Here is a 24592-nt window from a genome sequence, read left to right on the forward strand (position 1 = left end):
ACATGCCCCAACGACTATGTCGTTGGTGGCAGATTGACAAGTCTGCCACCAACGACATAGTCGTTGGGGTATGTCGTTGGGGACAATTTTGAGGGGAAATTTGCCGCCTAAATCAACGGCTCATTTTCAAAAACCACACACACATTCCCAACGACAATGTCGTTATTAAAGATTTTTTCAATAACGACATTGTCGTTATTGAAAAGAAAAAGTCGTTATTAATTAACTATTTTTTTAAAAAAAAAAAAAACTGAATAGCTTTCCCAACGACAGGCAAATGTCGTTATTGATACTCTCATTTTTAATGAGGACTTTTAGGCGTTGGTAATAGTGGCGTTGGTATTAACCATTATTCTTGTAGTGACATTATTTAATATGAATAACATATTAAATGGGTTAAATATTGGGTTAATGTTGTGTATCTCAAGGGGCTGATTTTTGGAATTATGAGTTGAAATTCGATACAATATAGTATTGGAAGAAGTTGTGCAATTTGAGGAAGAGCTTTTCGGCTCAAGACATAAAAGCTGCTAGTGCGAAAGGGATTTTTAGAGCTTCCAAGCTCTATAACTCTCAGATTATTCAGCAGCCGGACCTAGCTGCAAGGGTTATCTGGTGTGGACTGAATGTTCCAAAACAGAGTTTCATCTTATGGCAGGCATCCCACTCTAACCTGCTCACAAGAGAAAACTCGCCATCTTTCACATACCAGTAACTGATACTTGTTGTGCTGTTTGTGGTTATGATAGTGAAAACCATCAGCATTTATTCTTCAACTGCAGGTTCTCAAAGCTAGTTCTTGATCCAGTCTTTGCTTGGGTGGGGTTTAGAAGTTGGTCGGCTGATTATGGGAGTTGGAATAATTGGCTTCGGCTAGGAAATTCAAGCTTGATTGGGAGATTGCTGGTTGTTATTTTGGCAGCCACAATATCCCATATTTGGAGGAATAGGAACAATTGTATTTTTCTAAATTACTCTAATACTATTAATTGTATAGCTAGCAAAATTAAAAAAGATGTCAAGTATAGATTGTATCTTCTCAAGAATAGGAATGGATCCAAAGTGGAGATAGATTTACTAAAGAGATTGATTTGTAATTAAGTGAGGGGTAAGGTTGGTCTCCTTTGGAGAGCCGTGAGGGTATATATTTTTGGTGTAATTAATGAAACTTTCTTCTTGATAAAAAAAAATATTACATAGTTTTAAGAATAAAGACATTATTACTAGTAACTAGTAACTAGTAACTAGTAATGTATCTTTTGCCTTTGTAGCAAGGATAAAATCCACCTCAATAACAATCAAGTCCTACAGTAGATGTAATTAATTAAGGTTTAATACAATTTCATAATATCGACATAAGCTTTTCCATCAGGTTCATTGGAAAATACACCTTTGATATATTCTTTACTTGTCACTGTTTTGTATTTGGGAGGATTTTGTTGAGTGATCAAGCTTGAGACTGGGCCTATATCATATTCTAAATTTGGATTTAGAAATGTAGCAATTGAGAGCCTTTCCTCCTTAGGGTTTACTACAACTCTGTGCTCAATGCTAGGATATAGTCCATTTGTTAAAATCTGCAAGCATACATATGAAGATTACATTAATATTATATATATATATTTATAGGGTTGACTTAATTACACTAAACATAATATTTATTTAATTACAAAAATTCTATCATAAGATTAAGACTTCGGTAACTAAAACTAATATAATTATAAACCTCACAAATTGCTCACATATGAATAATGTGGGAGACAACACGCATAAACAAGCGTAATCTTAGGTTACGGCCGCAAGCTAAGCCCATACTTAGGGCTCACCAAACGGCCAAACCCAAGGCCCAATCTGATTCATATATATTAAATTGATTTAATCACATCGAATATAATATTGATCTAATTATTAAAATTTTATCATGGGAATAAGACTTAATAGCTAAGACTAATACATATAAACCTGATAAAGTACATATGAATAAGGGATTATTTCACAAAAACATAAAAATAACAAAAAAATTACAAAAATATGGTTTCACAGAATTATAAATATTTTTATGATTTTTTTTTTATTTTATTTACAAAAAATACAGTCTTTTTATGTTGTAATCTTGTTAATTTGATGTTAATTTTTTGTTATATGTATTTTATTTTTTGTTGTTATTTTTATGTTACTTTTATGTAGTTTTCTTGTTGATTTTATGTTGTTTTCGTGTTCTTTTTTAGAAAACCGTAAAAATGTAAAAAAATATTCTTTGAACGTAAAAATGTAATTATTTTACAAAAAAATAGTGTCTTATATAATTATTCCTATGAATAATATAGGAGGCAACACACATACAGAAGCCCAACCTTAGCCTATAAGGCCAGTTAAGCCCGTGCCTAAGACACAGAAAAGCTCCCCAAAAAGGACAATTTTTTATTTATTTATTTGGTTAATAAGTAGGCCCAATCCAATTGACATTTTCTATTAGTCAAGCCCACCTACTAACTTACACTCAATTTATTGTGGTAAGTTGAAAAATACCACTTTTATTAATCAATTAATCAAATTTACCTAATTTTATATTTAATTGAAACATACTTCTTTTTATATGTATTGTACCCAAAATACCCTGACATAAGAGAGTCACATGGAGAGTATCTTGAAGTGACAAGGGCAAAATTGGTATAATGTTTAAAAAAAAAAAGTAAAAATGATAGATTTTAGAAAGGAGGGTAAAAATAAAAGAGAACAATATAAAAAAGGTATAAAATGTAATTTCCTCACATTTTATTAACCAATTTTGATAAAACAAAGAAAAATGACAATGGAACCATTTTTCTTTATTTTATTAAAATGTTCTTAAGCCAAAAATTTCTCCGGCTCGAGCCTTCTCATACATATATTTTCATTTTTACGGGTTTTAAGGTATGAGTCTGTAAAAGTATGATTTTTTTTTTTAATAAAAAGTTAATTTATGTATTCTTTTTTTTTTTTTTAAAAAAAAAGTTATCAATATAAGAAAAACAGTATAAAGTAATTGGTTATTCTTGTTTAATTTTTTCGTATTTTTTAATTTTTCTCATAAAATAATTTTTTAAAAAAAGAATCATATTTTTGCACAGAAGTTATAAAAACCCATAAAATTTATAATTTTTTTTAAAATTTTAATCACACCAAACATAATATTTAACCAATTATTTTCAACAATAAGTATAGTAGTTAGTTAAGAGATTATTATTACCTCTATTATATCTCCTACATTGACAATGAAAGCATTTGGGAGAGGCTTCACAAGGACCCACTTGTCATCTTTCTTGACTTGGAGGCCTTCCACTTGGTTGGCTTGAAGGAGAATGGTAAGGATTGCAGTGTCAGAATGAGGTTTCACACCTATAACTTTCTCTGGTTGAGGGCATGGAGGGTAATTGATCATATTTATTGATTGCATTCCATCTTCAACTAATTTGGAAATTTCTTTGTTTTCTAATCCAAGAACCTTTTCCATTTGGGAGATTATACTTTTGGCTAGCTTTGCCAATTCTAATGAATAAATTTCCAAAATTTCCCTGCACATTTGTGTGTGTTATAATAATAATAATAATAATAATAATAATAATAATAATAATAAGTTGGATATCTAGCACAACAAAACCATTTTAAGGTACAAATTTGTATTAAAAAATAAAATATTATTAATAATAATTATTAAATTAAATATTATAAAAAATATTAATTAAAAAATTATATATTAAATATATTATTAATGATTAATGATAAAATTGAAATTATTTTATATAGTATTTATTGTTATCAAATTTGACTTTATATGCTATCTCCTTAAATATGCTCTAGTGCACCTATATACTAGAAACAAAAAAGCAACTATAGTTTTTTTTTATTATTTTATTTATTATTATTATTGCAATCTTTATGATAGTTATATTCATCTCCTAAATAATTTCATATTAATGATTTCAAAAAAAAAAAAAAATTCATATTAATTAAAACATTTATCATTAAGTGGTAATAAAAGTAATATATATGGTTAATGGTTTGAAAAGAGATTATTTTCAATATTATTTTGCACTATTTATGTGTTTGAAATGTTTTGTGCAAAAGGATACATTAATTCTAAAAGATAAATATAAATATAAATAAAAAATTATTTTTCAAGAAATTAATTAATCACATAAACTAATTAAAGATGTAATACCTTAATGAAGAAGGGAGTTTGGGAAATAAATTAGGGTTCCTCAATGCATGTGGCAAGATAAAGAGAAATAAGTCATCTTTCCAATTAACTTTTTGTTCGTCGTTAAAAACAAAAGTGTGACCAAAACCTTCTACTTCTCCCGGCCTTTGCCATAGCTTTTCCCTCTCCTCTATTGGCAATTCGAACAATTTTTTTACTTCTTCCTTCATTTTCTCTACCACAGAATTGCTTACACTATGATTTACCAACTGCAAAAATTATCATTATTATTATAAGAATTAATTCAATATAAATATTAAGGATGTTTACGACAAAAATAGTTAAAATTAATAAATAATTTATACAATTTAAATACTTAACTTTTCAAATTATAATACTTTTAGCAGCAAAAACATTTAACTTATTATGTTTTAAACACGTAATTACGTACTCAAGTTATCAAATCTTCTTTTAACTTAGATACAAACTTAAGTATATTTTTCGCTGAAATATTATAATAAATGTTACGAATAACTTAAGTATATTTATCGCCGAAATATTATAATTAAATACCTGAAAGAAGCCCCAGTTCTTGCATGCTAAGTGGAGCTTAGTGAGCTCAGATTGATAGAGTTGTGAGTTATGAGAGATTGGCAATGACAAGTTTTGGAAGTTGATAACTGGAAAATCATCAGAAGAAGAATTGAGATCTACATTATCTTGATCTTGTTCAAGTTGGATGTATCTACTTGGAACTGTTACCATATTGGGATCTTTTGTCATTTCAAGCACACTTGGCACAATCACACTGCAACTTTCAAACTCCATTATGAATTAAGTTGAGATTAGTTTTAGGTGATTTTGATTTTGAAGAGGTGATATGACCAATGGCAATAATATATATATATATATATAGAAATTAGTTGTGTGAATGTAATATTTTTTTTTATTTTGTATAAGATAATTAAAATAAAAACAAAATATATTTTTTTTTGTAAGGAATTATAAGAATTAATTTGATTAAATATGAATAAATATTAGTTATTAAAAAATTACAACAAAAATTTTAAATGAATCTAATTTAATGAAAGAGAATTAGATTTTAATATTAAAACAAATTTATTTTGTATAAATACCTAATAATAATTATTATAAAAACAACATTTTATATTTAACTAAAATTGTATTTATTAAAAAATAATTTTGTTAAGCATAAAAATTAAAAGAAACATGTAATGAATTTTCTGTTTCACTTAGATTGAAGAAAAGAAAATGAAAAAGAGATAAAAAAAAAAGGATTTTATATTTTTTAAAAAATTAGAGCTGACTTGTAATTATGTTTTACAATATAGAGATAAAACTTAGAAGTTTGAAAAGAAAAAGGAAAAAAAAAGGATTAATTAATTGAAAACAAAGAAAAATGTAATTATTAGTCAGTCTCACAATTTTCATACAAGAACTAAAATTTGATAAATATATTTTTTCTTTTCTAAACAGCAAGAAAGAGTTTTATAAAAAAAGAAAAAAAAAGTATTCAATTTAACTACAAGACAAAAAAAAATTCTTTTTTTTTTTTTAGAGCTACTCAAAAAGGATTCATTGATTTTTCTATATATAGATAGATATTTAATGCAGATGCAATGAAGGATATGCGGAGCACATGCTTATGCTTATTTTATTTATTCTTTTTTTTTTTTTTTAATGAACATTGCTATTTTTTTTATTGAGGAAAAGCGTCTATATCATAGATTCAAATAAATTAGACCTCTCGGTCGTTACACAGAATATTGTTAAGTACAACTGAAACCGGGATAGACCCAAATACCTGATGAGCAAACGCTCATCTAGCCACATTATGAGTGGCAAAATTACAAGTTCTAATAAACATTACTATTAGACGATAGTAATGTTTAGTACTTTTTAAATATATCGTTTTGCGATTAATTAGTAATATTTTTTAAATATTATTATAATAAATTATATGAAATCTTATATTTAATTAATCAATAACGACAGGTGCCCCTATCATAAGCTATAATAATTTTAATTAATCTGATATGGCAAACAAATAAAGTGGCATTCTCTTTTTTGATGTATATGTGTAATTAATCATATATTAAATATATATCTTTATTATTTTTAAATTATTGTATGGTTGGGAATCATTGACTATAATAGTAGATAGAAAAGTAGGGGGCAAAAAAAATAAAAAGTAGGGGCAAATTGTTAACAGATTTATTTTGAGGGGGCAAATTATAAAATTATATATTATCATATTTAATTATATATAATGTATATATTTATGATTTTTAAATAGTAGACTACAAATTTAAAAAATAATAATAAAATAAGTTAATGTGGAGAAATTTTTATTTTCTTAGTTTGAATTTTTTTTATGTCGTAAAATACGTAAATATTTGATATTATTTTTTAGTTATTTTATAATTTTTTTTATATATTAGTTTTATCAGTGTTTTTGGTTGAGTGTTATAGTTTATTTAGAGTTATTGTGAGGTTAATTTCTCATTTAAGTTATTTTCTTTTTTTTTTTTTGAAAAAAATTATATTTTTATAATTTTAAAACTTTAAAATTATATTTTTGTAAATAAAAATTTTAGACTGTAAAATTATAAATAAATCAAAGCTAAGAAATTATTTTTTGAAAAATAAAGCTGTCCATGATTTTTTTTTTTATATTTTTATCTTTTTATATAATACATATATATATTTGTCAAAGTATTCATTTGTCGAAACCAAAAAAAGTATATATTATCAATACTTAGGTGACGATTGATTGGAGGAATAAAATTATATGAATAGGAATAAAAATAAGAATTAAATGGAATCAAATTTAAAATAAATAAAAAAATTATAAAAAAAATTATTAAATTATTTCTTATCTTGCATTATAATTGTCATTCATTTTATTTAAAAATATAGAATAATCATTCTACTAAAATAATAGAACGTCATTCCAATACTTCATAATATAACCAAACAAAATATATGTATATTTATATTTTTCATTCTATTCTATTTTATTAATGACTTTAATATATAAAAATAAAATCTAAAAAAAAAAGATTTTATTTTTGTGCCATATATATAAAAGATAAGATTTGATTTTAGTACCACATATATAATAGATAAGATATAATTTTTTTATGTTTACATATAATAGCTCATATAAATTCACAAATCAATTTTCTACTGTCATGCATCACATGTCTTTTGTTATTTAGCTATCATTTATTTCATTTGTATTTTCTATAAATTAATAAAAGATTAGAGTGCCTCATATATGACAATTACCAATAAATTTCATCATCAAGAAACTTCTCCTTTGGTCTTAGTGACTTTGTCTTCTATTAATTACAGGAGTTCCAAGCTAGTTGAAAATGGAATGCAATCAATAAATATGATGAACTACCCTCTATGCCCTCAAAGAAGTAAAATTATATCGTCTTCCAATCAAAGAAAGCCTTCTAATAAAGTTTACATTATTTAATATGAATAACATATTACATAATTTTAAGAATAAAGGCATTATTACTTTACTAGCAACTAGTAACTAGTAACTAGTAATGTATCTTTTGCCTTTGTAGCAAGGATAAAATCCACCTCAAGAACAATCTCTTGATTTATTATTTTATTAAAGAAATATCTTAATAATAAACTGATTATTGATTCAAGTCCTTCAGTACATGTAATTAATTAAGCTTAATTACAATTTCATAATATCAAGATAAGCTTTTCCATCAGGTTCACTGGAAAATGTACCCTTCACATATTCTTTATTTGTAACTGTTTTGTATTTGGGAGGATTTTGTGGAGTGATCAAGCTTGAGGCTGGGCCTATATCATATTTTAAATTTGGATTAAGAAATGTAGCAATTGAGAGCCTTTCCTCCTTAGGGTTTACTACAACTCTGTGCTCAATGCTAGGATATAGTCCATTTGTTAAAATCTGCAAGCACCATACATATGAAAATTACATAAATATTATATATATTGGATTGATTTAATCGCATTAAATATAACATTTTTCTAATTATTAAAACTCTATCGAATTAAGACTCGGTATCTAAAACTAATATAATTATAAACATGACAAATTGCTCAAGGATGGATAATGTGGGAGATAACACACATACACAAGCTCAATCTTAGGCTACGGCAAGCTAAGCCCGTACTTAGGGCTCACCCAAATGGTCAAATTCAAGGCCCAATCTGATGGATTAATTTAATCACATCGAATATAACATTTAATTTCTAAAATTTTATCATGGGAATAAGACTTGGTAGCTAAGACTAATACATATAAGCCTCATAAAGTAGTACATATGAATAATGTGGGAGGCAACACACATACAGAAAACCAACCCTAGGCTAAGGCCAGCTAAGCCCGTGCTTAGGGCTCAATAAACACAAGACCCCAAAATCTGATTCATACATAAAAGCTCCCAAAAAAAGACAATTTTTTATTTATTTATTAGGTTAATAAGTAGGCCCAATCCAATTGACATTTTCTATTAGGTGTTATTTCAAAAATACACAAAAAAATAAAAAAATTATAAAAATACGGTTTTACTGTATTTTAAATATCTCACGATTTTTTTATTTTATTTACAGAAAAGATGGTCTTTTTATGTTGTAATCTTGTTAATTTATTGTTGATTTTTTGTTATATGTATGCTATTTTTGTTGTTGTTTGATATTATTTAGATGCCATTTCCATGTTACTTTTATGTAGTTTTCTTGTTGTTTCTATGAAAAATCGTAAAAATGTTAAAAAAATTCTTTAAACGTAAAAATATTTTTTTTTATAAAAAATTGTACCTTATATAATTATCCCTTTCTATTAGTCAAGCCCATCTACTAACTTACCCCCAATTCATTTAGGGGTAAGTTGAAAACTACTATTTTTATTAATCAATTGATTAAATTTACCTCTAATTTTATATTTAATTGAAACATACCTCTTTTTATATGTATTGTACCCAAAATACCCTGACATAAGAGAGTCACATGGAGAGTATCTTGAAGTGACAGGGGCAAAATTGGTACAATATTTAAAAAAAGAGGTAAAAATGATAGACTTTAAAAAAGAAGGTAAAAATAAAAGAGGACAATATAAAAAGAGTAATTGGCGGCAAAACCTCCCCAACTATCAATTTACTTGCAAAAAACCATCCAACCTCATATTTTGGTGGTAAAACCCTCCAAAGTGCACTTCCGTTTACATTTTTAAGGTACCGTCAGTCTGACCTCGTTAAGCCCTAATTTTGCCCACGTGGCAATGACAGATCATTCATTTATTGGCCAACGTGGCAATGACATGTCATTTACTAAATTTAAAAATAAATAGTAAATACTTAAAACAAATATCATAAATGAAATTTAATAAATCTTTTATCTGAAAAAAAAAATAATTACATAAACTAAACTTAAAATTAAAACAAACATCCAACAAAGCTTAAAAATAAAACAAAACAGTACCTGTGAAAATCAAAATCAAAAATCAAAAAGAAAAAGGAAGAAGAAGGAGACGAAGACGAAGACGAATCAGAAATCAAAAGAAGAGGGATACGAAGAAGAAGTTTGGGGAGAACAGAAGAACAAGAAGGAGACGTTCGCACCAGAAGAAGACTGAAACTAAGAAGAAGACCAAGACGACTCGGAGACGAAGAGGAGAGGAAGAGAGAGTGAGGGCTTCAAACTGGGTGGAAGGGGGTTGCAATGGCTTTTCGAATGAGGAACAAGGATGATGCAGCTCCTGATTACAGTAAGTGTTCATCTCAACTCCTCCTACTTTTGATTTCTAGGTTTTTCTTAGAGAATAATGACCCCTTTTATATGATATTTTTGGTTGGTGGTGAGTTAGTTGATCAAGAATAAAAGTAGGTGTGGTCTATTAGTTGCTATTTAATAAAGTTAAAAAATTTAGGGAATCTTAGCAAGTTGTCGTGCTTGTGGGGTACACTTGCACATGGGTTCTGTAGGGAATCTTAGCATAATTGTCTTTTGCTGAAAGTGGGGTAAAATGCTAAGGTGGTTTTGCCACTTTTTGGAGGGAAGATTGTGAGCTAATTGCTCAGATATTTGAACTGGTTTGAACCATTCTTTGAACTGATTTTTAATTCTGCTAGGGCCATTGGCAGAGTAGGGCCATTCTGCTAGGAATGATCATATTATGTTTTCTAACCTCATTAGATGAATCTATAACCAAATTAGGCATATTAATAGGCATGGCTTGTGTTTTGTGGATAGAAGAAGTGGGAACAACAACACTTTTAGTAGTAGTCTCACTTGAATTAGGAACACTGTTTTCATTATTTTTAGTATTACTATTAATATTGCTAGTTTTGTTTTCATCATCATCATCATCAAAGTCTTTGACTTTCTCACTCTTTGTTACTTGTGCTTGTTTTCCAGCTTTGCAAAGCTTTTTTATTAAGATTTGTGGATCAACATTTCCTGTGACTATCACTTTTGGCATCATTGGGTCAATTTCTATTCCAAATACACCTGCAATAAACAATTTAACACACAAATTAGCAATTATTAATTTGTTTTGGAAATTAAAGAAACAAAATTAGTATTGTTAATTAATTACCTTCAATACTCCTAAGAACCTTTTTAATCTTCCTTCTGCACCCATCACAACAATGGATGAAGACCTTCAATTCAACCTTCTCAACATAGACAAAAATAATATTGAAACTTAATTAGTTTTTTGATTTTAATCATTATTAATATATTGTATATATATATACATTGAAAGTGGATCAAATTAAAACCAAAGAAGCTTGACTAATTAATTAATTAAGGTTTAATACCTTCAAGGTGGGTATGGCCACTTGATCCTTTGCCATATATGCTCAAAGAATTTGCTGCACACTCTAATTAATTAGCCTCAGTTTCAATTTATAGTATATGCTTTTTCATTAAAATAAAAATTAATTAATTAATTAAAGGTGATGTTTTGTTAGAATTAGCTTTCTCTTAAAGCCAACCTGTTGGAAATTCTCTTCTATCACCCCCCATACACTTGGATATCTAACTGTAATGACTTGGACTTGGACTTAATATTAGACACTAGAAAAGATGCAACAATTACTGATACATATATTATTATTCTTTTAAATATACTTTAACTTTAATTAAAGTCAAATAATGCTTTTAGATGATAAGGCGTTATGAAACTAGAGTCTCCTTCACTCCATGCTTGTATGGAAAATTGATGGTAAGCTCTATCTGTTAGATACATTGGCTAAATTATTGTTTTTTAATTTGATTGCAGGCTGCAATGATGATCTATTTACTGTGAAACTATTTCACGGGGGTCGGTGGTTTACTCCATATGGAAACTTAAGGTACGAGGGAGGGGGGTTTACATACTTCGACAACTGTGAATTTGAAGGTTTCAATAGGCAAAAGTTAGAAGAAATGGCTATAGGTTTAAATTACAAATTTCCTTTTGGTTTTCTTTTTAAGCCATATAAGAAGCATTTGAACATGGGCATAAGGGTTGTAGAGGCTAGTGTTATCTTAGATGACTTAAGAGATAGGAGATACAGGGAGGCTCAAGTTTATATGGTTATGCCAGAACCTATTGTGGATCTAGAGTGGAAAGAAGACCCGGAAGCTCTGAGACACATACCAGATTCTCAAAAATTGCATAAGTGCACAATTGAAGAGCTTCCCTCGGATACAAATTTGGAAGTGGATGTTGTTGTTAATCCATCGGGAAAGATAAGCACTGATGACTACTTCTTCAACATGTTTGTGAAATGGGGTGATGCATTAGCACATGGTTCAACTGATGAAGTAAATTCTGCAACATGTAGTCCTATTAATATATCATCTGATTCTGAAATCGAATCAAAATCAGAGGAAGAGTTAGATGTTAGTTACGAAGATGATTACATGGTGTTTGCTGAGGAAGAATTAGAGTGTGAAGATGATCAGGTGGAACACTTATGCTAATAAATTTTTGATAATAGTCTGATTTCTTAATTGATTATTAACTGAATTGTTATTTTTTTGTAGGTATCATGTGGTGAACCAAGCGAACAATCAAAAACACGTGAAGTACCCTCACCATCTCATGTGGTAAATATTCCCTCACTTTAGTTGCTTTTGCTTAAAATCACAGCCTCTCTGCCATGCTGTCTTCGGGGCCATTTATAGTTAATTTGTTTTTGGTATGATGTTGCTCATGAGTGATATAGTTTAGAGTTTCTAGCTACATCTTTGTCTCTAATTTGAAACCATGGTACTTATTTGAGTGATATATAGCTTGAATGACCACTGACATGAGCGTCAGTTCATGTATATATGTGTATAGTAGATTTTTTTATTCTTTTTGCAAATTATATATATATCTCTCTACCTATTGTGAGAGTTAGATTTCTTAAATATGTTAATATAGGTTATGATGAAAACATAGTATTTTTCTTTTTCTTACATAGTGGAAGAGATTCAATGGCTCTAAATTGGGGTAAAGTGTTGAGCTTATGATCAGTTACAGCTAAATAGTATACTGGTCTTATCTTACAATTTAATATGCAATTATTTGCTCAATACTGATCACTTTTGTATTTGTTGTTCAAAGCAGCATGGTCAAAGTTTCTAATAAATTTTTAATATGCATTTTGCTCTTGTTGGATGTGAATGTTCATTGTGTTTGTTTTGCAACCATTTCAGGTATTAGCTCCTGAATTTATTTTTGACACTCAGCCAGAGACACAACCAGAGGTTGAAACAGAACCACCACATACAGAACTTGGTGCAGAACCACCACAACCAGAGGTTCCAGAGTTTGCACAACCTGAAGTTGATGCAGAACCAGAGGTTTACTATTATATTTCATCAGTCAACTATTACAACGGCTATTATAACTAATTTTTGTTTAAACTTATAAATTTCACTGTCCTCATTTGTGGTGTCACTTTCCAATGTTACCTGAGATAAAAAAGAAAAGGTATATGGGCATCAGCCTTGAAATATTCTCAATATCATAGACAAAAATGAGATTTTGGACTATATTTAAGCAAGTCAACACACTTGAAACCAGAGAAAATCCTAATGATCACTAATCATGGAAGTTCCTAATTTTTACTGGGTTCTATTATTTCTTCTACTATACTAATCAATAGTGAATACATATTTTTTTCAGAACAAAGCTTCAATTAATTGTGTTTGTTTTGCAACCATTTCAGGTATTAGCTCCTGAATTTATTTTTGACACTCAGCCAGAGACACAACCAGAGGTTGAAACAGAACCACCACATACAGAACTTGGTGCAGAACCACCACAACCAGAGGTTCCAGAGTTTGCACAACCTGAAGTTGATGCAGAACCAGAGGTTCAGGGTGATACACAAGCTGATTTTGAATTTGTTGAAGAGGAATATGTTGCTGAAGTGGAAGTTGAAAGGCAAGATTATGGGCCAACCGACCCTAATACATGGTGGAGTAGTGTGCCTGAATTGAGAGTTGATGATAGGGATGAGGAGGAAATTATGGTTGAAGATGCAGAAGATTTGAGAAGTGTTCACAGCGAAGATGACGAAGCAAGTGGTTACAAGTTGGAATATAATCCAACTCAGAAAATAGAAGATTTCCAGTTTGCTTTGGGAATGGAATTTGCAAATATAACACAACTCAGAACTGCTCTCAAAGAACATTTCATTTTCATGTGTAAAGAGTATGTTCTGATAAACAATGACAGTAGGAAGTTTAGGGCCAAATGCAAAGCAAATGGGTGTCCATGGCTTGTTCATGCTCATGTCCAAGAAGATAAGAGGACATTTAAGGTGACATCTTACAAGGAAACTCACGATTGTGGAATAGCATTGGATAATAGACACATTAATGCCAGATGGTTGTCAAAGTATTTCCTAGACCAGTTTCGGATGCATCCAAACATGGACTTCAAATCCTTCAAGGAGATGACAAAAGACAGCAAGTTCTCAAAGGTAACCGAGTCTCAATTTTATAGGGCTAAGAATTATGCAAGGGCTCAGTTAGAGGGATCGGTAGCTCAACAATATGCTATGTTGGAGGATTATTGCAATCAGGTTTTAGCTACAAATCCTGGTAGCACAGCTAAGATTCAGACTGACTTAGTTGATGGAAAAAGAATATTCAAGAGAGTATACATATGCTTGAAAGCCTGCAAGGATGGATTTTTAAGAGGGTGCAGACCACTAATAGGTTTAGACGGGTGTTTCCTTAAAGGTTATTGCAAAGGAGTGATGTTGGCAGCAGTTGGGATAGATGGGGCTAACTGCATATTTCCAATAGCATATGCAGTTACAGAAAAAGAGACAACTAGCAGCTGGACATGGTTCTTAGAGTTGTTGAAGGATGATTTGACACCGACTAACCCTAACACATTCACTATGATGAGTGATAGGCAAAAGGGTCTCCAAAATGCTGTGGAATCTATATTCAACACCCCGGACAGTCGCTTTTGTGTGAGACACATGTATGGAAACTTTAAAAAGGACTATCCGGGACTCGAGTTGAAACAGATGCTTTGGGCAGCAGCTAGAGCCACAACACCAGCAGATTTTGACTCCAGAATGGAAGAGTTAAAGAATCAAAATGAGAGTGCTTACAACTGGTTGGCTGCTAAACCACCAACAGAATGGACAAAAGCACATTTTAAAGAGGGAGTTAAATGTGACATGTTACTGAACAACATATGTGAAAGTTTTAACCACGCTATCATGGATGCAAGGGACAAGCCAATAATTACTCTTCTAGAGAGTATAAGATTCTGGTTGATGTGTCGATTTTGCAAGAGAAGAGAATCTGTGTTGAGGTGGACAGAAACTGTCCACAACAATATTGTGAAGATTGTCAGACAACGGCAGAACGTTTCACGACACTGTTCAGTTACACGTGCCAATGCAACAATGTTTGAAGTTAGGATGAACATTGGAGGTGCATTTACGGTTGATTTGGATAAACGAACTTGCACTTGTAGAGTATTCCAGCTCTCAGGAATACCTTGTGGACATGCTTTGGCTGCTATTTGGTTTTGCAACCATCATCAATGGGGTTATATTCATGATTACTACCAGAAGCCAGCATTTCAAGCTGCTTATGAAGGCACAATCTTTCCTATGTCTAGCCCCGACCAATGGCCCAACAAAGGTCATAATCCGATCTTGCCTCCTGGAGACCACAACCTTCCAGGCAGACCTAGAAAGAAGAGAAAGAGAGCGGGTGATGAGCCACCACCACCAACTGCAACTAAAACCAGGAGATTTGGACTGGTTATGCATTGCTCAAGCTAACGAGAGAAGCTGGACACACAAAAGCCAAATGCAAAAAACCAAAGACTACAACCCCACAGACACAGGTATTTAATTTACATATTGTTATTTGAAGGATACATATTGTTATTTATTTTTCCTTATTGTTTAGGTGGAGAAGAACAAAGGAGGTCGCCCACCTTCCAAAAACCCAAGTGAGGAAACTTTGAAGAGGAGGAAGAGGAAAGAGAAACGGTTGGCAAGGGAGACAAGGGATAATGCACCAGCAGCTCCAAATGCAGGGTCTTCCAATCCTACAACTTGATATAGCACACCACTAAATTAGTGTTTGAATTGTAATTGTTTTTTTTTGTTATGTAAGTAAGTACTGGATGTATGAATTGTAAGCAGTATATCCTACTTTTTTTTGGATGCTGCTTAATTTAGTGAGTTCTATGTTTTAGGATGCACACATGAACTATATGTGAAATTAGGAGTTGCTGCCATTGAATGTTCTTTTTTGGGTTAAGTTAAGTGAACATCAGGAGCTTATTTTGTAATGAACTATAAACCATTGACAAATAAAAAATTAGAGCGAACTTTTGCCTTCATTTTATTACATTTGAATTTGTTTTTTTGATTGATTGGAATCAAGATCGTAATGGAATCAAAATTTTGTCAATTTTATTCTAATTACAAAATAAACCATAATGGAATCAAAATTTTGTCAATTTTATTCTAATTACAAAATAAACCATAATGGAATCAAAATTTTGTCAATTCAATTCTAGCTACAAAATAAACCAAACATCGTAATAATATTCCTATTATTATTTCTGTTACAAAATAAACCATCATATAATCAAAGTTTTCTCAATTCAATTATAATTACAAAATAAACCATAGCTGAATCAAAGTTTTATAAGTTCAATTCTAATTACAAAATAAACCAAACATGGTAATAGTATTCCCATTACTATTACTTTTACATTCCATTACTATTCCTATTACCATTACAATTACATTTCGGTAAACTAAACACCACCTTACATAATTTTATGATTTTAACCACAGGAAAGCAAAAATAACTACAATACAAATTAATACAAATCTAAAAGTTTGACTGCTTTTATTTTCAGGAACAAGAATACTTGGGCTGCTGTCATCAAAGCTTTCATTGTAGCCCTCATCCATGTTTGTTAAATCAGGATCTTCGTCAAATTTCAACATAGATGAGTGTTCATTAATTTTCGACATAGATGAAAGTTCAGCAATTTTCGACGTCATAGATGAAAGTTCATCTTCCAACTTCCCTATTTTTCTCAGCAAGCCTGGTATGACTACTGCAGCACGCTCACACATCGGAGGGTCATACCACTCCCAAAATTTACACCCACCAACTTGCTGTAAAAAAAAACATTTAATTAAAATACCTATATATCAGATTGATTTAGTATAAGTAGTAACCCATTTCTATTTTCTAGTATGGAAAAACACTTAGTAGCCTAGCTAGAGCTAGTATTAACCTGAAATATATATAACCGTTATCACAAATCAATAATTATATATTTAAAATAAAAAGCATAATTAGTGTTAATTAGCATTAATTTATAGACAAATCAGCTGTCGTTTTCATTTTTTTTCTTCTTATCTTTTTGAATCACGGAAAGATCTTTGAAAGGTGGTATGGTATTGGCTTGACTTACTGGGATGATCTTTGCAAAAGATTAGCTCATCAAATGCCAATCCAAGCTCATCAGCTCATATAGTTTCTCTTGTTCGTGTGGTAAAGAGAGCCGACAAAACTAGAATATATATTCATTCACCTCCCTTTACATTATTTTCTTCTATTTCATTCACTTTTCCTTCTTGGCAAACAAACACAGTTTTTTCATCCTACTGTTTTTTTTTTTTTTTGAATATCTATTGTTACTTATTTCTATTTGGGCTTTAAAGGTTTTGGGTTTCTATGAATGCATTCCTAAGATTAATTGATTAAAGCTTCAAATTTTGGTACGTATCTATCTTTCTTTTATTTTGGGTCTTTTGTATTCACTACTTTCATCCTAAGAATAATATCTATTGTTCTATATTGTTCTAGATGTATTCCCAATCCTCTGATTTATCGAAAAAGAAAAAAAAAACTTGGAAAAATAATAAATTCATATTTACATACAACATATGCAAACTTACATTGTACAGAGGACATCTCATGAATCTTCTACCTGGATTTGCATCAGTCCAAGAGGTGAAAATCATAGATCTCTTCGGAGGACGACAACGACATTTTACAGTCATTTTCTTTCTTGTTCTTCGTTCTTCCCTTCTTCTGCTGAACTTCGTCTCCTTCCCCTCTATCTCTTCTTCTTCGTCTTCTCTTTCTCTTCTTCTTCTTCCCCTCTTTCTCTTCTTTTTCTCTGCTCTTTCTCTTCTTCTTCGTCTCCTTCTTTCTTTTCTGTGTAGATTTTAATTTCCAGTCTCTATTGTAAATTTTAGGGTTTTGTTTATATTTTAAAGTTTTTATTTTTATGTTAATTACTTACTTTAATATTTTTTTTTTAAATATGCCACATAGGATAATTTTTAACTGACCTGTCATTGCCACGTGGGCAAAATTAGGGCTTAACGAGGTCAGACTGACGGTACCTTAAAAATGTAAACGGAAGTGCACTTTGGAGGGTTTTACCACCAAAATATGAGGTTGGATGGTTTTTTGCAAGTAAATTGATAGTTGGGGAGGTTTTGCCGCCAATTACTCATATAAAAAACGTATAGAGTGTAAAACAAGGAAAAATGACAATGGACCCATTTTTTTTTTTTTTTTATATATTATTAAAATGTTCTTAGGCCAAAAATTTCTCCGGCTCCACCCTTCACATACAATATATTTTCATTTTTACGGGTTTTAAGGTATGAGTTTTTAATAGTATGACTTTTTTTTTTAATAAAAAGTTAGTTTATGGAATTTTTTAAAAAAAGTTAAAAATATGGAAAAAAATCAGTATATGATAATTGGTTATCCTTAATTTTTTTTTATATTTTTTAATTTTTCCTATAAAATATTTTTTTGAAAAAGAGTCATATTTTTGCACAGAAGATATAAAAATCTATAAAATTTATAATTTTTTTTAAAGTTAGGGTAAATATTATTTTAGACCCTGTGTTTAGCAAAAATTATTAATTGAAGTCTCTGTTTTTTTAAATAACAAAATAGACCTTATTTTCCACAATGGTAAAAATCGGACTCTGCGCTCAATTTTTAACAATTTTACTTTTTAATATAACCAACTTTAAGGCAGTTTTTAACACGACCAGATATGGAAAATATAACCAGTTTTGTCATAACATCTCCAGATCGGATTATTATTAAGTTTTATTTTAACAAAAAATCAGTTCAGGGTCCATTTTGTCAAATTGATATAACTTTTGCAAAACACATGATCAAAAATAGTATTTACCCTTAAATTAAATCACACCAAACATAATATTTAACCAGTTAATTAAGAGATTATTATTTACCTCTAGTATATCTCCTACATTGACAATAAAAGCATTTGGGAGAGGCTTCACAAGGACCCACTTGCCATCTTTCTTTACTTGGAGGCCTTCTACTTGGTTGGCTTGAAGGAGAATGGTAAGGATCACAGTATCAGAGTGAGGTTTCACACCTATAACTTTCTCTGGTTGAGGGCATGGAGGGTAGTTGATCATATTTATTGATTGCATTCCATCAAATTCAACTAACCTTAAAATTTCTTTGTTTTCTATTCCAAGAACTTTTTCCATTTGGGAGATTATACTTTTGGCTAGCTTTGCCAAATCTGATGAATAAATTTCCAAAATTTCCCTGCACACATTTATGTATGTGTGTTAGAATAATAGCAATAAAAGAGGAATTAACAACAACAACAATATAATAATAATAATAATAGATTGTATATCTAGCCCAATAAAACCATTTTAAGGTACAGATTTGTATTAAAATAATAAAATATCATTAATAATAATCAATAAATTAAATATTTTAAAAAATATTAATTAAAAAATTATATATTAAATATACATGATAAAATTGAAATTATTGTATATAGTATTTATTGTTATCAAATTTGAATTTATATGCTATCTCCTTAAATATAAGCTCTAGTGCACTTATACTAGATAGACAAAAGCAACTATAAAATTTCTTATTTATTTATTTATTTATTTATTATTATTATTATTATTATTATTGCAATCTTTTATGATAGTTATATTCATCTCCTAAAAAAATTCTCATTAAAACATTTATCATTAAGTGGTAATAAAAGTAATATATATACATATGGTTAATAATGGTTGAAAATTGTTAACCAACTTATCATTACTTAACAGATTTTTTGTTAATTAGTTGTTAATTCTGTTTTAGCATGTAACAAACTTTTATGTACTGCTTTGTATTACTTTGGTCTATAAATAAAGAAATGGCTCCCCTGTTTTCGGGTAAGCCTTGCATTCATTTTCAATCTTTGTTCTTTCATTTCAGCTCTTAGCTTTTTTCTTCTCCACTGGTTTTTACCTTCTTCATGGTATCATCGTCTCTGACTTGCGTCAATGGAATCTTCCACCTCCGATCCTCTCGCCACCATGGCTACCGCTGCTACTCCTGCCCCTACAGCTCCTACTGCCCCTACGGCTCCTGCTGCCCCTGCCGTTCACTGGAATCCATTTGCCAACTCGTTGTCCTCTTCCCTCACCGTCAAACTCGATCGCCTCAATTACCTCTCTTGGAAATCCCAAATTGTTCCTACTGTAATCGGGCATGACTTGGATCAAATCTTGTTCACTGAAATCACCCCACCCCAACATCTGATCAACGGAACCCCCAACCCAGAGTACCTGCAATGGAAAAAGAAGGATCAGCTTTTACTTTCTTGGATTCGGTCATCCATGTCCGAACCTATTCTTGCTTCTGTGGCAACATTTACAACATCCTTCACGGTCTGGCGAGCTCTTGAACAACGATTTTCCAGCCAAACTAAGGCACGGCTCTTGCAATTGAAAGGTAATTTTTCAAGACTTCAAAAGGGCACCTTACCTATTGCTGAATATGTGGAGAAAGCCCAAGCTACTGCTGATGCTTTGGCAATTGCTGGTTCACCTGTTTCCACCCAAGACTTGGTTCTCCAACTCTTGAATGGCCTTGGACCAGATTTCGATCCAGTGGTATCCGGCATCACATCCCGTAGTGACAATCTTTCTTTCGAGGAAGTACAGGCCCTGCTCCTTTCTCATGAATCCCGTCTCGAACATCACAGTAGTATCACCGATTTATCTCTCAAAATGCAAGCCAATTTGAGTATCAACCAGTCAAGAAATGGGGGTAATTCCCAATCTGGTATGCCTTCTTCTCGTGCTCCAAATGCTGAGTCTAACCGTACCAATGGGCGTTTCTTTGGGCGTGGGAATAGCTCCAGATTAATGTGTCAAGTTTGCCTTCGCTTTGGTCATACAGCGGCTGTTTGTCACTACCGCTTTGACAAGAATTTCACCACCCCCAAGTATGGTAATTCTTCTTCTTCTCATGCTTTTTTAACTGAGATTGAATCTACCTATGATCCACAGGCTTTAACCACAACAATTCTTCCTGATATGGGAGATGATGATCTTTGGTATGTGGATACCGGTGCCACCAACCATGTCAGTCATGGCAATGTCACTTTGGACACTGCTATTCCATACCAAGGAACCGAGTCTCTAGCTGTGGGTAATGGTAAGCAATTACTCATTTCCCATATTGGCCAATTGTCTATTCCCTCTAGCAATTCATCTCCTTTGCATTTACAAAACATTTTACATGTCCCTGCTATTAAGAAAAACTTAGTTAGTGTTTCTCAACTCACCACTGACAATGATGTCTTTCTTGAATTTCATAAATCTTGTTGCTTTGTAAAGGACAAGTTAACAGGGACTGTTCTTCTTAAAGGGAGGGCCAAAGATGGTTTATACCAGCTTGGAGAGTCATCTAATTCAGCCATTCAATGTCATCTTACCACAAGTTCTAGGGTAGATAATTCATGTTGTACCTGTTCTTGTTCTTGTCATTCTAATGTACAATCCGACTATTGTAATTCTCCAACAATTAATAAAAGTAGCCAAGTTGTTTTTGATGTTCCTCCACAAGCTTACTCTACATCAAAATTTAATGACATAAATAATTGGCACTCCAAATTGGGGCACCCTGCTGAGAATACTTTAGCCAAAATTTTACCCCATATCTCTCATACAGGTTCTCTAAAGGCATTACAATTTTGCAATGCTTGTCATCAAGGAAAAAGCCATAAATTGCCATTTTCCTTATCTACCAGTAGGGCTACCCAACCATTAGCTCTCATTCACACTGACTTGTGGGGCCCCTCCCATGTTGTCTCAAAAGATGGTTTCAAATACTATGTTCATTTTCTTGATGATTATAGTAAATACTATGTTGACTTAATGATAATGTTCCTTAAAACATTTATCATTAAGTGGTAATAAAAGTAATATATATACATATGGTTAATAATGGTTGAAAATAGATTATTTTCAATATTATTTTGCAGTATTTATGTGTTTGAAGTGTTATGCACATTATAAGAAGGATACAATTCTAAAAGATAACTATAAATATAAATAAAAAAATATTTTGCAGAAATTAATTAATCACATCTCATAACTAATTAAAGATGTAATACCTCAATGAAGAAGGGAGATTGGGAAATAAATTAGGGTTTCTCAATGCATGTGGTAAGGTAAAGAGAAACAAGTCATCTTTCCAATTAACTTTTTGTTGGTCGTTAAAAACAAAAGTGTGACCAAAACCTTCTACTTCTCCCGGCCTTTGCCATAGCTTTTCCCTCTCCTCTATTGGCAATTCGAACAATTTTTTCACTTCTTCCTTCATTTTTTCTACCACAGAATTACTTACACCGTGATTTACCAGCTGCAAAAATTATTATTATTATTATTATTATTATTATTATTATTATTAATGTAAATATTAAGAATATTTACGACAAAAAAGCTAAAATTAGTACATAATTTTTTTAGCAGCAAAAATATTTAACTTGTTATGTTTTTTAACTCAAGTTATTAGATATGCTTATAATAACTTGGATACACAATTAATAATTTAAGTATTTTCGCTGCTAAAAAAATAATATAAATGTTACGAATAACTTTAAGTATATTTTTTGGCGGAAATATTATAATAAATAGAGAATATATAATATATAAATAAATACCTGGAAGAAGCCCCAGTTCTTGCATGCTAAGTCAAGCTTAGTGAGTTCAGATTCATAGAGTTGTGAGTTATGATGAGACATTGGCAATGACAAGTTTTCGAAGTTGATAACTGGGAAATCATCAGAAGAAGAATTGAGATCAATATTGGCTTCATCTAATTGATCTTGTTCAAGTTGGATGTATCTACTTGGAACTGTCACCATATTGGGATCTTTTGTCATTTCAAGCACACTTGGCACAATCAAACTGCAACTTTTAAACTCCATTATTGATTAATTTGAGATTTTTTTGAAGAGTTGATATTAGTTTGAGATGATTTTGTTTTTGAAGAGGTGATGACCAATATATAATATAGATATATCCAACCTATATTTATATAGTGCCACATGCAATGAAGGATCTGAGGCTCATGTGGATGTATACAAAAAAAAAAATAAAAATTAATTAGGTAGAAGAAAATAACTACACACCCCTTTTAAATAAATATGTATAGTTATATTTGTATACTGTATTGTTTCGATGTTTTATTCTGCCCCTGTTTGAATGAAGTCTTGAATCTAACAGTAATTTTAATGGGTATAATAGCCATTGATGAGAATTTTTTTAAAAAAACTATAATTAAATACTAATTTTAAAAATATGGATTTTTAAAAATGAAATTTTAATTAAACGATCAATAATAAAAGAAAATTTTAAATTTAATTACGTGCTTAATTTTATTATTTAATTTAAAAAATATTTTTTTTCATAATAAATTAAAAATATGTTTATATTTAACATTATTTTGATTATTTGTCTCTTTTTACTCATCAAATTCAACTTTGGTTTTATTGCTTCCTTAACCCAATAAAACAACCTCAATCATATAATGTAAAAAAAAAAAAAAAAAAAATCTTTTAATTAGATATAGCAAAATTACCCATAAAAAGTCAAATTTTCTTAATAATACACATTCATGAGTAATACTCATTTATAGTACACTTATATATATTCATATTTATATATGATTATTTTTAAAATGAAATTATATATATATTGGCACATATTTTTTTCCTTACCTACTCTAATTAGTAATTAATGTGCAATAAATCATATATTAAATATAGGGAATCGTTGACTATATAACAATAGATAGAAAAGTAGGAAACCCTCACCGACAGATGGAGCCAATTCACAAGTAGGGGGCAAATTGTTAATAAATTTATTTTGAGGGGGAAAATTATAAAATTATATATTAACATATTTAATAATATATATAATGTATATATTTATGATTTTTAAATAATAGATCAATTTTTTTTTAAAAAAAAATAAAATAATAAAATAAGTTAATTTTGAGAAATTTTTATTTTTATGGTTTGAATTTTTTTACCTCAAAAAATAAGTACTTCAGTAGAATATTAGATATTGTTTTTTTGGTTATTTTATAATTTATTTATAATTGTCATAAGGTTAACTTTATCAGTATTTTTTCCTTCAAAAAAAAACTTTATCAGTATTTTTTAAAAACTTTTTTTTAGTTGAAAAACTTTTTTTTTTATTTTTTTTCAGCCGATAGAACAATCACAACTCATATAATATAAAAACGAGAGATTTTTTTAATTAGATAAAAAAAAAAAAACTAAGCATAAAACTCAATTTTTCATAATATTACCCATCAATGAGTAATACCCAATAAAAGTGTATATATTGTGATAATCTTGTTTTTATTCTTTCTTGATGATATATATGTATGTGCAAGTGTATATGTAGTCATATTTATAGGAGAAATTAAGCTAGTAGATAGTAGGATTGAACATTGGTCGCCTGGACTCGACCAATCTGCACGAACCTAACCTGTAAAACCCGAAAATTGGAAAACACCCATATAGGACGGGTG

At 30.2% G+C, this 24592-nt stretch overlaps 3 protein-coding genes and 1 long non-coding RNA gene across 5 annotated transcripts in view; all 4 read right to left on the reverse strand.

Moving 5' to 3' along the window:
• Positions 1-5086, reverse strand: part of LOC115724915 (protein SRG1) — a 72449-nt gene extending 67363 nt beyond the window's left edge. Inside the window, exons 1-4 of one of the 2 annotated variants that reach the window (XM_061117838.1) lie at positions 4754-5083; positions 4202-4449; positions 3230-3554; positions 1201-1577 (exon numbers count right to left, since the gene is read on the reverse strand). In XM_061117838.1, the coding sequence (XP_060973821.1) occupies positions 1332-1577; positions 3230-3554; positions 4202-4449; positions 4754-5008 (1074 nt within the window). In that variant the 5' untranslated portion in view covers positions 5009-5083 and the 3' untranslated portion in view covers positions 1201-1331. Of the gene's footprint in view, positions 1-1200; positions 1578-3229; positions 3555-4201; positions 4450-4753 lie in introns of those variants that run through there. The other variant, XM_061117839.1, reaches the window with a different exon arrangement.
• Positions 5087-7651: 2565 nt separating this feature from the next.
• On the reverse strand, positions 7652-23156 carry LOC115724913 (protein SRG1-like). Its single transcript, XM_030654286.2, has 4 exons — positions 22713-23156; positions 22164-22411; positions 18970-19297; positions 7652-8147 (listed from the first exon to the last, which is right to left on the reverse strand). Exons 1-4 carry the CDS (start codon positions 22977-22979, stop codon positions 7905-7907), a joined length of 1086 nt encoding a protein of 361 aa, XP_030510146.2. The 5' UTR covers positions 22980-23156; the 3' UTR covers positions 7652-7904.
• Positions 9575-11213, reverse strand: LOC115710630 (uncharacterized). Its single transcript, XR_009688571.1, has 2 exons — positions 10797-11213; positions 9575-10708 (listed from the first exon to the last, which is right to left on the reverse strand). It is a non-coding gene; the product is annotated as an uncharacterized LOC115710630 (long non-coding RNA).
• On the reverse strand, positions 16336-18237 carry LOC133039026 (uncharacterized). The gene is made up of 2 exons (XM_061117840.1): positions 17644-18237; positions 16336-16854 (listed from the first exon to the last, which is right to left on the reverse strand). The coding sequence occupies exons 1-2, from the start codon at positions 17746-17748 to the stop codon at positions 16507-16509; spliced, it is 453 nt and encodes a 150-aa protein (XP_060973823.1). The 5' UTR covers positions 17749-18237; the 3' UTR covers positions 16336-16506.
• Positions 23157-24592: the final 1436 nt, after the last annotated feature.

The sequence above is a fragment of the Cannabis sativa genome, chromosome 6 (genome assembly GCF_029168945.1).
Source record: "Cannabis sativa cultivar Pink pepper isolate KNU-18-1 chromosome 6, ASM2916894v1, whole genome shotgun sequence".
Taxonomy (NCBI): domain Eukaryota; kingdom Viridiplantae; phylum Streptophyta; class Magnoliopsida; order Rosales; family Cannabaceae; genus Cannabis; species Cannabis sativa.

Excerpts from the sequence above, each read along its gene's own strand:
- LOC115724913 (XM_030654286.2), bottom strand. The coding sequence starts at position 22,979 with ATGGAGTTTAAAAGTTGCAGTTTGATTGTGCCAAGTGTGCTTGAAATG. Across the intron at positions 22,412-22,712 it reads AGAACTGGGGCTTCTTCCAG|CTGGTAAATCACGGTGTAAG; the intron begins GTATTTATTTAT and ends TAATTTTTGCAG. Across the intron at positions 8,148-18,969 it reads ATGTAGGAGATATACTAGAG|ATTTTAACAAATGGACTATA; the intron begins GTAAATAATAAT and ends TGGTGCTTGCAG.
- LOC133039026 (XM_061117840.1), bottom strand. The coding sequence starts at position 17,748 with ATGACTGTAAAATGTCGTTGTCGTCCTCCGAAGAGATCTATGATTTTC. Across the intron at positions 16,855-17,643 it reads TGAGATGTCCTCTGTACAAT|CAAGTTGGTGGGTGTAAATT; the intron begins GTAAGTTTGCAT and ends TTTTTTTTACAG.